Source organism: Ammospiza caudacuta, chromosome 2, assembly GCF_027887145.1.
Source record: "Ammospiza caudacuta isolate bAmmCau1 chromosome 2, bAmmCau1.pri, whole genome shotgun sequence".
Classification (NCBI taxonomy): domain Eukaryota; kingdom Metazoa; phylum Chordata; class Aves; order Passeriformes; family Passerellidae; genus Ammospiza; species Ammospiza caudacuta.
In genome coordinates, this window is record NC_080594.1 from 60,675,263 (window position 1) to 60,692,932 (window position 17,670).

General features: G+C 40.9%; 1 protein-coding gene across 2 annotated transcripts in view; it reads left to right on the plus strand.

Moving 5' to 3' along the window:
• EPSTI1 (epithelial stromal interaction 1) overlaps positions 1-17,670 on the plus strand; it is a 52,228-nt gene that overhangs the window by 12,344 nt on the left and 22,214 nt on the right. For both annotated transcript variants that reach the window (XM_058799935.1, XM_058799936.1), the window contains exons 3-6: positions 724-807; positions 4,680-4,753; positions 5,386-5,469; positions 11,119-11,192. In XM_058799935.1, the coding sequence (XP_058655918.1) occupies positions 724-807; positions 4,680-4,753; positions 5,386-5,469; positions 11,119-11,192 (316 nt within the window). The remainder of the gene's footprint in view (positions 1-723; positions 808-4,679; positions 4,754-5,385; positions 5,470-11,118; positions 11,193-17,670) is intronic.

The following is a 17,670-nucleotide window of genomic DNA, read 5'->3' on the forward strand; positions in this document are numbered from 1 at the left end:
TGAAATAAGCTTCTAGAGCAACTGAAGTGCTAGTGTAAAACACAGCTCCTCTTTCCACAGGCTTTGTTGGCCTTGCTATTTTAAGGAATTGTTGTGCTTTTCTCTCTGTCAGTCAACAAAGAGAGAAGTTAAATCAGCCATCCTGGAGCATATGGCTGCACCCCGGCTGTATTGACTTGCACTGACTACGCTGGGAGCTTGCTGCCCATCTCACATGTGGGTGCCTATGTTGAAGTGTCTTAATTTGAAGCTGATTCATGCATTCCTCCTGTTTTTATTTAGGGAGCATGTGGTTGGGACGGAAAATTACTTTTCTTTTCCCTGCTGGGGAGCATTACACCACAAGGATTTCCCTCTATGCAGTAATAACATCTTCATCGTAACAACTTCTGCTTTACCTGAAGGAATAAATACTGTGGCACTTACCTATAGGTTCCCAGGGGTTAAAAAGCAGTCTATTAGCAGTCTCCTAGCTGGTTTTGGCTTTACTTTTGGGGTTGAGTCCTAGGGTTGCTCACCATTACAGTCTCAAGTTAGGAAAAATGTTTGCCTCATTAGCTAATTATTGCAGTGACTCTGTAGCCTCTTGTGGGGGTGTCTGCATCTCTTGAGAAGCAAGCTGGTTCCTGGATGGTCTTCAGGATTACATGCAATTAGCTGTAATGGCTGCTTGTTAGTATTCCTCTAACTTCCATATATTTATTTCTTTTTATACCTGCTCAGTTGCTAAGAAAGAGCTTGATGACCTGGAGCAATGGAAGAAAGAACACAGGCCAGGGCCAATTACGTTGGTGCCACAGAGACTGGGTAAGACATGGAAATCAGCAATTGAGAATTGCAAAATTAAATTTTCCAAGACATGAGACATTTTAACTTTTCCTCTCTACTTATTAAAAGCGATTCAGTTTCAATAAGGGCTGACATAAGTCTATTGTATGTGCTCTGTGCTTCTTGATGATCATGGCAAGGAAGATGTTTCTGAAACAAAACAGCACAGATTGTCACTCAAGAAATCTGTCAAGGGCAGGGTAGAAAATCTGTACTACCATTTGGGGAAAACAGGTGGATTAACCCTCCTGCTGTTTACACTGTCTGTGGTTGATGTCTCTGAGGGGGCACACACTTGTCATTAGTGTGCAGATGGACAGCATGTTGGAGAGCCTCCAGGTACCCATAAGAAAACTCCTCTGTGTCTCTGTGTGCTTTCCTGGCTGTTGGCTCTTGAAGAGGCAAAAGTGATCCCTGCAGCTTCATCATTTGCAGGCTAAATGTGTGTGAAGCCCTGTACTACCAGTTTTTTGAAGATAACAGACAAGTAAATGAAAAACATGGTAAAAAGCTGCAAGAACTTAAGACACCCTGAACATAACTGATGTGGTTGCTAAGATAAGCAAGATGTTTTCTAGATGGGTGAGGAGAAGTGTAGGAGATTTCTTAAATTGTAACCACTATAAAGTACTGAATTTAGTGATATTTCTGGCTTAGTTTTAAAAAGTTTTAGAAAAGAAGAGCTGCCCCTCCTTACCTTGGCTTTTGTAGGAGAATTTGGGGTGCACAGTGCAGGATATGGTCTGCTTTGACCTGCAAATTAAGTTCTTTATTTGCCAGGCTACACAAGATAAGTTTGTGGTGGTGTCCAGTGTATAAAAATGTACAGCAGGTGGAAGATAGAGGAATTTGAGCTGACTCCAACCCAGAGCTGATTTTTGGCTCAAGGTGATCCTAATCCTACATGTTCTGCCCTGCAGCTGAGTCACAATTGTTTGCAGTGGTGGCAATGCCCTGTATTCAAATCATGTGCAGTTGTGTGACACAGTCTGTGTGAGTTCACATGTAACATCTGCTTCTTGCTTATGGGTAGTTTTTAGAAGACATACTTCTGTCACAAAAAGACCATAGAGCTTTTTGCTGAAGAATGTGAAGTCTGGAAAAAGAAATTTGACATATTTGGTGTGTGCAAGCTGGCTACGTGACTGAGAGTGTCCTTAAAGCTGCAGGGACTGAGTGTAAGGAGTCCTAACTTCTGGCCCCACTGCCTTTAAAATCCTTCTGGGCAAAGAAGAAACTTCAGAGGAAAAAAAAAATAAAGTAAGAAAATATGATGTCATTAGTCACTCTCTAGCTGCCACTTAGACTCCTGGAGGCTGAGACACAGGTACTGTGTTCAGCGCCTCTGAAAATAACTGAGGTGCAAAGATTATTAGAACATATCACTCCCACAGGAACAAATTTGGAGCTGAAATGGCATCTCTAATTTCACCCCTGTAGGTGCTCATTAGGAGAAGAAAGTATCATGTGTTATTTTCTCAGAGTGATTTTAAGGGACTGCACATCTAGTCCAAATCACTAAATAAAATCACTAAATAAAGTTGAAGTTTCTTAAAGTTTTTTAACACTTGTGGTTTCCACAGGGAAATAAGTATTCTGGCTTTCAACTCTGTAATATTTGACTGGCAAACTTTCAGGCATCATGGAGAGATGAGAGCAATGAAGGATGCAAGTCCTACTCTCCTCTGTAAGCAACAAGTGGAGCAACAAATCATGCCTGATAAATGCAACAATCTCTTTTCTGGTATTATTATATATGATCACAACACCCTCTGACTTTAGTGAAGCATTTGACACATTACAGCTAAGGCAACTTGAATGAATTAAACCTGGCTGAAAGGCTATAGGCAATTTCTAATAATGATCAGAAAAATATTTGTTCCGAGACAGCATCCACTAGTACCAGCAAAAAATCTACAGTGTACAAAAGAAATTTTGCTATTAAAACGCTAAAAAAAAGAGAAAGATTAGGCATTTAAGAGGTTTCAAAACCTATTTAGCAGGGTTTTATTTTCTAGACCTGGGGAAGAGACACTTTACAATGCCAGCTGTATGCTTATTGCTACTTTAAGCTTATTGCTTGTATACTGTATGGCCATTCTCTCTGGAGAACTTATCCTAGGGATTTATTTGCGTCCATAGAAATGTTGCCACGCTTAGGGTATTGATCTCCCATTCACTGAATGTCACAAAAGCTCCTAAAGATTAGTTACCTTCCATTAGTAAATGGAGAGAGCTACCTTTAGAGTGATCCCTCCTAGTATTTTTTACATTTCTGAAAGGTCTTGCAATTCATAGAATGGTTTATGTCTGAAGGCAACCTAAATATCATTCAGTTTTAACTGCCCTGCCATGGGCAGGGATACCTTCCACTAGACCAGGTTGCTCAAGGCACAATCCAGCCTGGCCTTGAACACTTCCCGAGATGGGACATCCACAGCTTCTCTGGGCAGTCTGTGCCAGTGCCTCAGCACCTCACAGTGAAATATGCCGTTATTATATTCAATGTAAATCTCTCCTCTTTCAGTTTAAAGCCATTCCTCCTTGTCCTATCACTATATACTCTTGCAAAAATTCCCTCTCCAGCTATCTTCCAAGCCCTTTCAGGTACTGAAGGGCTGCTAGGAGGTCTCCCTGGAGCCTTCTCCTCTCCTGGGGGAGCAGTCCTGGCTCTCTCAGTCTTTCTTCACAGGAGAGGAGCTCTAGCCCTCTGATCATTTTTGAGGCCTTCCCATGGGCTCCATCCAGCAGGTCCATGTCCTTCTTCTGTTGGGGACTCCAGAGCTGGATGCAGCACTGCAGGTGGGGTCTCACCAGAGCAGAGCAGAGCAGAGCAGAGGGGCAGAATCACATTCCCTCAACTGGCTGCCCGTGCTGCTTTTGATACAGCCCAGGATATCAGGCACCTAAAGTAGCACAGATTGGTCCAGCTGCTTCTGTAGAATTAGGAGGCACATAGAGGGGAATTTCTCATGAAAACAATAAATTGGGGAAATACAGCCCCCATCCTCAGAATGGAGTAGGGGCTGTCGTTATTTTTTGCAACAACTGAAGGGAATAAATTATTTCCCTTCCTACAGAAAGAAAATACTTCGGAAAATAAAGCAGAGTAATAGAATTAAAGTCACTGCCTCAATCCCTTGAGACCTAGTATCACTTTCCTTGTGTGGTTGGCTTCTTTGTTTGTGGGGATTTTGTTTCTTTTTACTGAAGGCTGAACATTATGGCCAGAGCTTTAGATGTTCACAAAAGAGAATCTATGGCTTTGGAAAAGGATGCTTTCTACTACCTGGATATGAATGTTAGGTCTGTGAGAAAGGCTTTTACTTCCATTTCAGAAAGGGGGTTCTTCCCTGAGCCCCAAGACATTACTTAGAAAATATTAACATGATAGCATCCCATTGGAGCTGGCAGAGTCCAAGATCCTAAATTTGATAAAAGATAAACTTTTTAGCAATAGAATTTCTGACTGTATGTGTGTGAAAAACTGAGCGAAGGTGGGGATAGCTGAATGTGAAAATGAAAACTCACCTGCAAAGCATGACTGATTTTCTGAAAATGGAATAGTTCCTCAGTAAACTGATCATGTATTGTAGGGACATATTTGTTGGTAGAGAGGATGATACAGTGAGTGCTCTGTAAATAATAGGCAAGTGCTTTTGATGGATGAAAAAAATGATCAAAAAGGTCTCCTATCTGTTCTCTTTAATGTCAGAAAGCTACTGTAATTATGAAAAAAATCCTGTATATGCATACATCCAGTCTGTTATATTGCTGTATTCTGAAATGACCAGCATTTGCAGTTAAAATGCTCATACAAAGTACCATTTATATTTTTGGTTTTCTTTAAGGTGGAAATGAATCAGAGGCTCAAGTACGACAAAACCAACAAATGATTCTCATGCAATCTAAATACCAGAAAAAGGTCAGTAAGAATAAATGTATTTGTTTATTTTTAGAACTCAAAAGAAAGCTTTTTCTGTAGTGTTTTGTATGACTATAAAATGAACTCACAGCTGCTTGACAGGAGAAAGTCATGAAACCTGAAGGAAGCAGCAGAAAATCAGAAACTAATGTTCTGCACCAAAGAAAATGAGAAATCTTTCCATAAATATGTAGCAATCTGTATCACAGATGATATCTCAAATAACAACCAGAACAGTTGTAAAGCCACTTAAATGCCATACTGTATCTTCCAGCATGCTGCTTATGCTTGGACTAATTGATCAATGTACCACCCTGTCCCGTGCTTATGTGGAAATGTTGTTCCTGTTACAAGAGGTATAAATGCTTGCAAGTTATCAGTCAGCTGTGTGAGTCCTTGCATGGATGCCCATTTATCAGTCCTAGATTTTTCAGTCTTCTTAAAGCCAATATTGCAGTAGCTGTTGCACGGCCTTCATAATTCAGTGTCTTATTTTAAGTGAAAAAAAATCCAGAAACTTTTCCCTAACACATTTTAGATTTGAAAGATGTGCACTATAGGAGTAAAGTTACCTTATGTGTTCCTGGTATACATAAATATGTAAAATAACTTCCTGTGTTTATGTCACACAGCACAAAAGAGAAGAGTACGTAAAAGCAAAAAAGGCAGCTGAAGAAGCTGAAATCCTGAAAAAGAAGGCAATTCAGAGAGAAAAGGTAAATCTGGTTACTGCAGACTTGAAGCCATATAACAGTTCATGTCTTGATGTTTGATTTTGCTCAGCTACAGGGAGCTGGCTAATTAAATTCAGTGGTAGCCCTGGATGGTATTGAGGAATTAGGAAATGTAGTCTTCCTTCTCTTTGTAGCTGACTGAAGGATGCCTGCCCAGGGTTTTTGGGGGCTTGAGTGTTCCTTTGGCTCATCAGAAACTCCAGCCTTTCTGTTGCATCTATCTGGTAGAGTTAGCAGAAAGGGAGGTCAGAGGTAAATTGTGTGCAGGTTATATGGTTCACTTTGGCATGAGCTCCCTCTCTAAGATTGGACTGTAGCAGTTGGCACAAAGACCTTATAGAAATCCATAATTGCCTGTGCACATGGGAAGAATACAAGAAATTCCAGCCTGTCAGGATGGAAAAGATATCCAAATCATGGAACGGTCAGTGTGGTCTACCTGTGTTGTGATGAGAGCACCCTGAAATTCAACTGCCCCTGCAGCCCTTTTACAGCCAGCACACACAGGTGTCTTGTTAATAGGCCAGATCACTCTTCCTTCCAATATTTTCCGTATATTGACACCAATGATAGCTCACTCAAAAATTTTCTTTTATTATTTTTATTTTTTTTGCTTTCTCCAGTTATTCTCATAAAGCATCTCCTTCTTTGTGCTGTACAACCCTTTGTAAAAGTTCATTTGTGTCTCCTTGGTGGCAACCGAGTGCTACTGGCTTGAGAATGCAGTGTGGAATTTAAATGAAAAATGAAAGGAGAGGGAGCATGATACTGATGTGCTCATTAACAAGGAGAGAAAGGGAGATTTCAGGTTTGCGCATTTTGTCTCCACAACAGTAAAAATGATTTTCAGTGCAGAAACTGAATGTTGAGAGTTAATTAAAAAGTCGTCGATACTGGTTGGCATGCAAGGGCATGCATAAACAAAAATAACTGTATTTGCTTCTAGGTGAGGGTTAGACTGTTCCTGGTCTCTCAGTGGTTAGTATTATACTTTGGTCATAAGCCCATATACAGTAGCTTACAGGGGCAATAAATACTATCTCCTGAAAATGTTGTTAGCTGTTACCATCTCTTGTACAGCTCCAGACACAGTGATGATAGCAGTTGAAGAGAGTAGATTAATTATTTAATATATGTTGTTTGCCCGTGGGCATTGGAGAAGAAAAATGTTACAAGACTGCTATAATTTCTAGTTACACCTGGAAAATATATTGATGTATCAGGTTTGTTTTCATGCTCTTTAATTTCCTTACCTTCACTCCCACAGATTATAAAATCTTTATAGATGTTGTAGATAGTAAAACCGTAAGTATCTGTTTTTGCTGAAGGAGGATGTAACATTGCAGCAAACATCTTTGCCAAACAGACTAATTTGACTAAATAAACATATACCCACAAAGCAATCACACAAAACAGAGGTGTGTGAAAGGGAAGTCTTAGTTTAAATTTTTTTATTCAGATTGTCTTCCACAATAGTGATTGAGCCGATGGAGGTTTCTTCTTGGAAGATGATTAGGTATTAAATATTTAACCTTTTAAGAAGAGCATGCTGAAAAGCAACTGGAAAGTGCCAATTTGGCTATCTCACCCTGTCTACAGATTAAAGGCTCCCAAGACCGGAGAATGACACAGATCCTACTGGTGCTGTACAACCAGCGTTGGGCTCTGTTTACCAAAGGAAAGGAGCTTTTTATTTGAAGTGATAAATTTGTATTCAGCTGCACCTGTAGGGCATTGGCTGAGAGCATGTCTTTCTGCAAGTTCACAGGCTGTCTTTCCTTGCTGGCCAGCCCTTCTTTTGCTCAAGGTTATTATTCATTCAATAAAAAACAAATTGTGTGACAGTCTGAGAGGAGATAATAGCTAGCCAGCTTTATCAGCAGGAGCCCTGGAACTTTCACAGCTGGAAAGCTTCTTTGCCAACAGACATGAATGGTGAAGCCCTATAGACTAATGTGTGATGACTAGAACGGGCGCTGATACTCAGCTCAGTTCTTCCTTGATTGTAAGGATGATGTACTGTAAGCCAGTGCTGCTTGTGAACTTAGGATCTGTTTATATTAGTGTTTTAATGCTGGTTTTGCAGAGAAAAGCAGCATTCCCTTTCCCATTATCTTTGTGAACAAGCAAAAACTGTGAGTCTGCCAAGGCAATACACAAATATGGAAGGTTTGCCTCACTATCTGTGCGAATCCACCTGCCTCTCTCCGTCATTCTTTAATTAACCATGGGGTTATTAGCTGCTGGAAGACCAGCTTGGCGTCTACCTTGTCTCTCTCTAGCTTCCAGAGAGAGGAAAGAGTCTTCATTCTGCGCTCCACAGGGCCACCTTGTGTGAGCAAATACTCAGGTTTCCCGTGCACTTCAAGACAGACTGCTTGTCCTGGGACTGTTGGGGTTTGTTCATGCGGTAACCAGGGGCTGCCTGAGTTTGGGTATGGGAAGCTAATGATTGGTGCTCAGTTAAATAATTCGGAAAAGACTTTGTAACATGAGCAGGGAATTCCCTTTTTCTGTATTTTTCCCAGATGCTGAGATGTGTGTCTAATCCACAGAAAGTGTTTAAGTACATGACAGGTAGTTTTTTTATTATTTTCTCCTTAGTAGTAGATGTCCAGAGTTGGTATTTTTTGTGCAGCCCTTCACATCACAGTGTTTGACCAGACTGGATCATAATTTCCTTTGTGTCTATTGGATGAAAGGACTGTCAAATTTTGTCAAATTACCCACATTTTGTCAAATTACCCAAAAAATAAGTAAGCAGCTTATTTTAGGCAAGCTGATACTTGGCTTCTTGTTTTTTAAACTTTTCTCATTTATGTTGCATGTAAAATTGGATGATTTCAGTGCAATGGATATTTCTGTTTCCTGTCACTAAATCTCTGTTGCTGTTAACCTTCCTTTAGCATTTCCTTTTATAGTTTAGGTCTTGACTGATTATTAGAAGATTCAAACAACTTGAAATGATAAGGCTCAGTGTGATTATACTGAAGGCAATGTTTTTTTCTCTTACATTATGCAGTAAACAGACCTGCCGTCTTTAGAAACTGTCTTATTTAGGATAAGCTGTAATTTTGTTTTATTCTTTATCAAATCATGTGCTCTTTAATTTGACTGTGTTAATCAGCATGAGTGGCCTTTTTTCAGGAATTTGTTAAAACCGGGCACTTTACAGACCTTCTGCTAATATTTTTCAATGTGTTTACCTTCAATATCACAGCTGTTCCACTCTTGGCTTTTTGAACATGGTGCCAAATGTGGAGTGCTTTGGCAATGTCTATTGATAGATTGTCATTAGTTGGAGAATGTGCCCGTCCTGTCGCCTGTCACTTGCATGCATCCCTAAGCAGGTGTCCTAGGGTAAACTTCCAGAGTAAAAAATAGTCACACCAGCCACAAGTGTGTAATTTCAAGATACTGGAGTTTTCTTCAAGTACCATTCTGGTGGTAGAATAGCTGTAGGATATTCCTTTATTTTTTCATCTAGTGGGAGACAGGGTTGGTACTGAAGGTTTGTATTTATCAAAGTTAATATCACTGTTCTCCAGATGTCACTAGCTAGGAGCTAGACCACAAGAAGTCCTCTGAGATTTGGATTTTTTTGGAACTTTTTGAATTTCTCTTTTTGAACTTTCAGGAGCCTTGCAATATGATGGTGGATTCCACATCCAGTGCTTTTTGAGCAGTGATGGCATCAGCTTGTGGTGTTGGGCAGTGTTGGGGAAAAGCCTGGGAGCTACGGCTGGTGTCTCAAGGGTATCAGCATCACCTTTGACAATAACACAAGCCATAAGATTTCTTTTCTGCCTCTTTCCTTTCTTTTCCTGTAATCTGTGAAGCTGCACAAATGAGTGGGAGTTTTTTTGCCTAACACATCATCTGTGTCTAGGTTAGGGGCAAACAGTATATGCCCTGAACACTAAAATCATCCATACTGTGTAGTGATGTTCCTTGCTACAGTTTGGTTAAATTATTTCAATTGCATCAGTATGTCATACATTCTATCACTGTCTCTGCATGTCAAATGAGTGAGCAGGACATCTTATTCAGAGATTCCCCTTCCTCCTTTTGTTTATTTCTCATTGCCTTTTTCCAAATAACAGCTTCTAAGTCTTTTGCCTTCCAGCAGTTTTTATCATTACACAACATAGTGGCTCTTTTCCTATCTGCAGACATCTGAAAGGATTTTTTTCTTAATCCTGTGCATGCAAAGGAGGAATTTGCACTTGTTTTGCAAATCTCTTTCAGACAGTCATTCTTTATCCAATTAAAAAATATGCATCCTGAAATTGCCAAAGGCAAAGTGATTGAGTAACTGCCAGCAGAATTGTAATTTTTCTGAAATGCTTTTCATCGCAGGACAGAAAGAAGATTATGGAACTGGGGATTTCAGCCCTGTTCTTAACACCCCTTACCCACTTAGATGTTTCCCCTTCCTTGTTCTCCCTGGCCTTGCACAGTACCTGTGCTTAGGCACTGTTCCCTCCCTGATTTGGGGCTCTGGCCACAGGGGCCATTTTCACCTACACCCCTCTTCCCATCTCTGCAAGGTATTGTCTGAAATTTCCAGGGCACTTTGTTCAGAGCAATGCCTGGTTGCTGGGTTACCAAGCAATTACCTTTTTTCCTTTTGAGGGTGGGCAGTGAGCAGAGTGACGGTCTGAGAATGTATTTTGCTCCACATGAGGGTTGTTGTGATCATTTCTTGGGAGCTCTTACTGGAGCATCCCCCCACCAACTTCAGTGTGGGAGTTCAAAATACAGCAGGATTAAATCTCAGGCTGGAACTTCTAATTTGTGCTTTTCATACACTGAACTGCCTTTTAACTGCTCTTCCCACTGGACCTAACTGCATCCTGTGAGCCAAAACAAAAATTTGGCTGGCCTCCTTTCCATTGGAATTTAGTTTGAATTGCATGTTGCTGCTGTTGCAGCAAGTTCTTTAGTTTTGCTTTATTTTACTGTATTATTCTACTTGAATTTGGGATTTGGGCAGCTTAGATGATACTTCCACTGGAAATTATGTGCAATTTTATATTGAGGGACTTAATAATTTGTGTGGTATGCAGATTTACGGAGGAGTTTTACATGTCAAGGATTTGGTTGGCTCTTGCACCAGATATGGTATCTGAGGCAGAAGAATGCTGGTTAAGTACAAATGTCTCCCATTTTCATTTGTATTTGCACGTATTCAGCTGGCCAGTACCTAACTCTCCTGCAGGTCAGCTCTGTGAGCTACATGCGCTCACATCGCTGCACTGTCAGTGCCACAGGATATCATCTGCGTTGGTGGAGTGGTTTAGGGCTTCTGCTTTCTTGTGAGGACCAAGATTGCATCAGCTGCGCCCTGAGATGTCCCCCAGCAGGGCTGTGACATGATGGCTGTGAAGGCTCACAAGGCCCTTTGGGTAGATGGGTACTAGGAGCACCATGTCATTTTCTGGTTTAAACAGGTCTCTTGGCTAGGAGATGTTTGTTCATGAGTGAATACCTTTAAATTTAAGATTGGGTCACTTCTGTACCCAACTGCTAAAGATATTTTAAAAACAAAAATATTGAAATATTGGAATTGAAATAATTGATGTTTGGTTTTGCTTTTTTGGAAACCTCGAGTATTTTTTCCTGCTCTAGGCAGAGAGACTTGAAGTTAAAAAAAGACAAGAAGAAATGCAAAGAAGAGAGATGTTTCTTGAAGATCAAAAGTAGTAAGTAAAATTTGAAATCTATTACCTAAGATTCTTTATCTACTTGTCCTTTTGTTTTGCTTGTTTGGGTTTTTAATTTTTATTTAATATTGGATTTGGCTTCTGTAGCTATTTTTTTCAATTTTTGACTTGAAACTTGCCATTTCAAGAAAATGGGCACAAACTGGACCACGGGAGGTTCCTACTGAACACTTTTTTTACTCTGAGAGTGGCTGAACATGAGCACAGGTTACCCAGGCAGGTTGTGGATTCTCCCTCTTTGAACATATTCAAAAGTTCTGGGCAGCTGTCTCAAGGTGGCCCCATTTGAGCAGAGGGTAGGACAAGATGACATCCAGCAACCTCAATGATTTTATGATTCTGTGAAATAATCAAGCCTCCTCCACACCTTATTCTATCAGAAATTTTGTTCTGTATACCTCTCTTAGCTCCCTAAAAGATACACTTTGAAATTAAAGTTGTGAATTATAAAATGACTTTGTGCTTTTGTTCTCTAACTGAATCAATATGCAATCATTCAATCCAAGACTAATTATCAAAACAATATCCAAATTACATCTCCACCCATTTATTTTGTTGATTAGTACAGAGGTTTATCCCACATGTAAATAATGAGGACTTCCTCTATTTAGCACAGTCCTACTTAAATGTGGAGATATGTTGTAAAGACCTATTTCCCAAGAATACCTCCCTAATATCAGATTTAGATACTGCCTAGTCCTGATATAATTAATTCCACTGGCAGTGAAGTTCCTGCCTTGCCCATTCACTCCACCCCATTTATTTGTTTTTAACTGATCCAAACTGATTCTATCACATAATTAACACACAATGCTATTTAGTCACCTTTACCCTTTTTATCTTTGGCTTCTGAAATTACTCACCTGTATTCTTAGCCTGATTGATTGCTTTTTCCTCCTCTGTGACCTTTGAAGAAGTCACTTCTGTCCCATGCTAGTGGCTCCAGTTCCTTCATCATTTGCCCAGACTCTGTTCTCTGAGGTACAGACATTTTAGTGCTTTGTCACTGACTCTAGCTTTTCTTGGATTTTTCCTTTGGCTTTAGGCATAGCTCTTTCCCTTAATATGTTGCCAGTATTTGTCTCTAGATATTGCTGTTTGGCTTGCTGTTTGTTCTGGTGTGGATGCCAACACACACACACCTTGATTCCTCAGGAATTCTGAAGACTGCACAACTTTAGATCTCTGCCTGTTTCTGACAGACTAGACCCTTTGATTCTCTTTGAGCCTAAATCAACAGCAGACACATCAGATCTTTGCAGTGCAAGGTCCTCAGTTATGGGTCTTGCTTTTCCTCAGGGGATTGTCAGGGTTCTTGTCTACCCATTTAATCTGATTTTTTATCTTGTGGCATAATGAGCTACAAATTATACATATCTCTTCCCTCCCTTCCCCTTCCATGCCTGTACCTTTTTTTTGCTTAGAGTGAAATGAATTCTGCTGTTGAGTGCTCTTTTCCGTTAAAAGTAAATTTGGTTCTGCAAAAGCAGGCCCAAACCCTCTGAAACATAGGAAAACAGAAAATGGCCACAAGTGAAAAATTCCTTCACCAAAAGGGTGGCCAAGCATCAGAAGAGGCAGCCCAGGGAAGTGGTTGAGTCATCATCCCTGGTGGTATTTAAAAACCTGTACTCAGGGAATGGTTGCTTAGGGTAATGGTTGAGTGCTGGACTTGGCAGTGCTGCGTTAATGGCTGCACTTGATGATCGTAGAGGTCTTTTCCAACCCAAATGTTCCTGTGTGGCCAGCCAGGTAGCCCCCAGGTGGTACAGGAGCTCTGGCTGCCTCGGCACTTCGTGGCAGCCATTCTGCCCACTGATTAAGGAAAGCCTTGTGAGCATTCAGCTGGTGTCATCTCTGATGCGACTGAAAGTGAAGATGGGCTCATCACTACAGTGCCTCATTGCTCCATTGCTTGAGTTTAACTATCAGAACATTATTTGTGTGTACTATGTATTGAATGTGCACCAGGAGGGCCCTGTGGATCCTTCACTTGGAGGAAGTGAGCTGAAAACATACCTCCAGTGAATGCAATTTTGGTAAAGCAAGGCCCTTGCATGGTGCAGTGTTAAGAAAACTTTCCTGTCAGACCATCCAGGGGCCAGTCTGTCAGTCATTCCACCTGAACTGGGACTGAGGCCCCTTTGCAGCCACACTCCCCACACTCACACCATCACATCACATTCAGACCAGGTTTCCCTACCAGTTCAACCCCAGTTTTCCCACTGCAGACTCTCAGACATCCAGATACTTAAATAATTTAATCACGGTGCAATAACTAAATAATAAAGTAGCAGCTTGAGCTGGTGCTTCCAAGGAGGCATCCTAAACAAAGGAACCCCTGGGCTTTTATCCCCTCACAGGCTAAGCACAGGGAAGCCTTGGGGTTGGCAATTCCTGTCATTTTTCCTACTGTCCATTCCCCTGACCAAGTGACAGGTCCCCAGGCCCTGTTTTTGCAAAGGGTTGGCAGCTCATGGCCCTTTGCCTGGGCCTCAGTCTCCAGCCTCCCAGGGCTCAACCTCAGCTGGACACTGAGCTAGCTGTGCAGAATGTATTCCTCTGCAGACACAATGACACTACTGTCTTCCCTGGCCTAAAGGAATGCTCTGGTGGGCACAGGAAGAGGAGGGTGAGGAGGGTGTACCACTGGAGGTTGTTGAGCATGCATTGCTAAGAGATGTTGGCATTGAGGAGCCCAGCATCCAAAAGTAATCAAAAGCTGTGTGACATTTCAGATTTTTTGAAGTAACTCCATTGAAGTACTGCTGGTTATTAGTGACATGTTCGCATAGAAGTGCTTGGTATTTAGAGATGTGCTTTTGCCTGCCATGCAAAAATGAGTGACTCATTATTTCCCTCCTCTAAGGTCCTTCATCTACAGGCAAAGAGAACAAATATGAGGTTGTGCCCCTTTCCTCACTGTCTCTGCTAGGGTATTTTGATCTCCTTTGCTTGCTGGGAATGGAGGGAAGGAAGGTCATGTGCTGCATATAAAGCAGTGACCTCTGCAAAGTCCTGGCCTATAGAGCCATTTCAAAAGATAAGCTCCCTTGTTAGTCTGTCCTCTGTAAGATCTGTAGCTGCAACATCACAATTTTCCTGAGGAGATCAATGCCTACCAGCAGTCTCATTAACTGGGAAACCTTTTAAAATTAAAATTGATCACCACCTCCAGCTGTATCAGCCTCCAAGGGGTACAGCCCAATCAGTACCTCTCCTGCATGAAGTGCCGCTTCTATTTGATAAGGAAAGGCACTTAAGATTCTCATGTCATTAACATGCTCTGACAATAAAGTATGATGCTGCCCAGAATTTCATTTTTCTGATTAAATCCCTGTCATTATTAAAAACAAGAACTTCCCACAGAAATCGCCCTTCAAAGCATCTAACATGAAGTGAGTGCTAAAAAGAAAGATTGTCTGTAACCTTTTGTGCTGCTTACAGAATATAGTCATTTCCCATCTCTTGAAAACCTTGATAGCTTCTTTGTGTGCAACAGGTCCTTGAAAGTCAGCTGGATCTGTTACCACAGTTGCTTGAATATGTGTTTGTGTCTTGTGAGAATGTAGTCTAGACAGGCATGCAGACTGCCATGAAAAAGTCTGCAAGCCTCACAATTTTGGGATCAGCCCCTCCTCTGACCCTGGTGGACTCAGTCTTTGTTCAGTGACTAAAACAGAAAAAATTCACAAGGTGTCTCCTGAAATAGCTGTGTATTAAAAGCCTTAAGAGCACACAGGAGCAGACTTTGGGGTGGAGAAGTTGCTGCATAGCATGATTACTGTACAGAAGAGAAGCACATTAGAGATTTGTTGGTGACAGTGTTGCTGTGATTCTGTCCCTGCAGATACCAGATTTAAAAAATGGAAAGTATGTGTTGACTTTTTATCAGAAACTACATACACATAAAATGGACTTCTTCCTTCTGAGTCAGGGTATCCTGGATGCATTTTGCATTATTGGCCTGATTGTGTTTCTGTCAGAGTGCATTAGAAGGTAATGGAGGCTCATGTAGTCCATACTTTGCAATAACTAATCCATGGGAGGGAACAACTAAGTGCACATCTTTCCTAAAGGACACAAGGAACAGAATTTTTCAGGACATTCTCTCTTTAGTTAGTACACAACATTTGTAATTTAAACAGTAATGAGGATGGATATGTAATGACTGGCTGTTTCAGAGGCTTGCTGTGCAGGCTGTGTGGATCTGTGTCTGAGCTGTAGGGTGTCTTACCATGCTGTTTTGGCCCAGATCCCTAGTTAGATGCTTTTATTATATTTGTATTCAACTTCCCAGAAATTATAGTGTTGGATGGAGTCCACTGTTTTTCTAATAGCCATCTACACTGTTTTTCTAATAGCCGTCTACCTATTTATGTAATGGAAAAAGTAGTCTAAAAAATAGGATTGCTTTCTACTACTACTTTGCTACATATTCATGCCTCTGTTTTTGTGAAGGTTGTATTCCTGTAAAAATTCCTGGCACAGCTGCACTTGGGTACATGTGCACACTCAATATATTCTGCTCAGAATTTGGAACTGGGAACAGAATTTGCCAGAGTCTCTGAGTGCATATTCCAAACACAATGCAGGAGGTTCACCAAACCAAGCTGATATACACTTGCCTGCCAAAGCAGCTTTCTCAAAAGTCATAAAATGCAGGAGAATAAAACCTGAATCAAAACAGAATTTTTATTTATTTATCAATTTTTACAGGATAAATGCTAGTGTCCCTGCCAGTTTTCAGTCCCCTATGATGTGTGGTTCAAACAGCAGGCTGGCAACAAATTTTCCCCACAGAAGTGCAAGTGTAAACCTGACCAGACTTTTAATACAGGTTGCTAAAGAGAATGAAAGAGGGCTCGCACAAAAAGCATTTGCAGCCTTGAGAATCCTTTGTTTGCTTCTTTTTGCCACAATTGTCTTCATTTTGTTCATTTGCTCCTGATTATTTTAAGCGTTGTCAATTATTTAGCTAACAGGCAGAAAACTAGGCTTTTATAGACATCCAAAGGGGCTCTCTTGAGTGTAATAATGAAAGCAGTTTATTGAACGCCTGTGAGGTTGCCTTCTAATTGTGCGCATTAATCTGCCCATGCAAGCTGGCTGAAAATATAGAAGCAGATTGCACATGCAGATGGAGCACGCAGAATGGAATGCAATAGACTTATACGAAACTGCATTTTCCTTAAAACTGGATTTATGCTTATTACTTCAGATAATAAAATAAGCTTACATCTAAAATAACATCCAGGAATACTGGATGACTTGGTGGGAGGAACGAACAGCCAAGCTGTGTTATTTCATCCAGTCAGGGAAACAAAAAAAGCAGGTGGGTTGAGAAGATAGATTAGAGTGTGGGTATAAAATTGTGAAAATAATTTTGCTGAGAAAGTTGCTTTTTATTTTTCTTTAAACAACCTATTTTTATACTTTCTTGAAGCCTTATACCTAAGATGAACTAGTGCCACTTTTTTTTTTTTCTTATCCTCAAACTCAGGAACAGATGCTCAAGAGCTTGCAGACAAGAAATCCTCCTAGCCAAAGACAGCAGCGTTTGATAACTATCATTAGGTTTGTCCAAGTCATCTGTACAATGATCTTGCATTACTGCCAGTGAAGTCTGTGAATACTGTATTAAGCTTGGTATGTGGCTATTGAGAGGATTTCTGTTGGAAAATAGGTGGACTAAATATCTAGAGAATGGCCTTTCATTGTAGTAGGGGGCATTGCAGAAGAGCCATAAACATCAAACATGAATTTGATGTGTTAACAACTTCATGTAATTTTTTACCATATAGCCTCCAACAAAAGGTGAGTCCCCCACCTACACACACTCCAGAAATGAACATTAGTTCACACTGGCAATTTTGGACATGGCTGATGTTTTCTTATTATTCTTACCCAAAAAGTGGACTCTGTCCTGCAGCTCAGGATAAGAATAGAGGTACAGGAGAATCATGATCCCTGTGGAGTTGAAGGCATGTTTTTTGCTGACAAACAGAAATGTTTTTACTACCTTGTCCCTTATCATGGTCCAGCTAGGGGAAACAGGGCAGTTGCTTGTAACCTTCTGAATTTATTTAAACTGAGTAAACTGGATGGGGTACACCTCTGCAAGGATGAGGGGAAGTGAGAGGAAGCATGTTTAACTGTGTACTAGCAAAAGCCATGTGTCATTGGTGGGATTATTTTCACAAACACTATTATTGGCCCCCAGCTTCATTCCCACTTTACCAAATTATTTTCAGTAGCAAAAGTCCCAACTACACCTCCCTTTGGAGGGACTTCCTCTTTCTCCATCTTCCAACCAAGAAAGTGTTGGAGAGCTTCTCCTATTTTCACATTTGGTTTTGTTAGGCCAGTGGCCCTGGTACCAGCCAGCCTACCTTGTGGGTGACAGCAAATGCCTGACCAAGATGCACATGGCAATGCACAAGGCAAAGCTCTCACT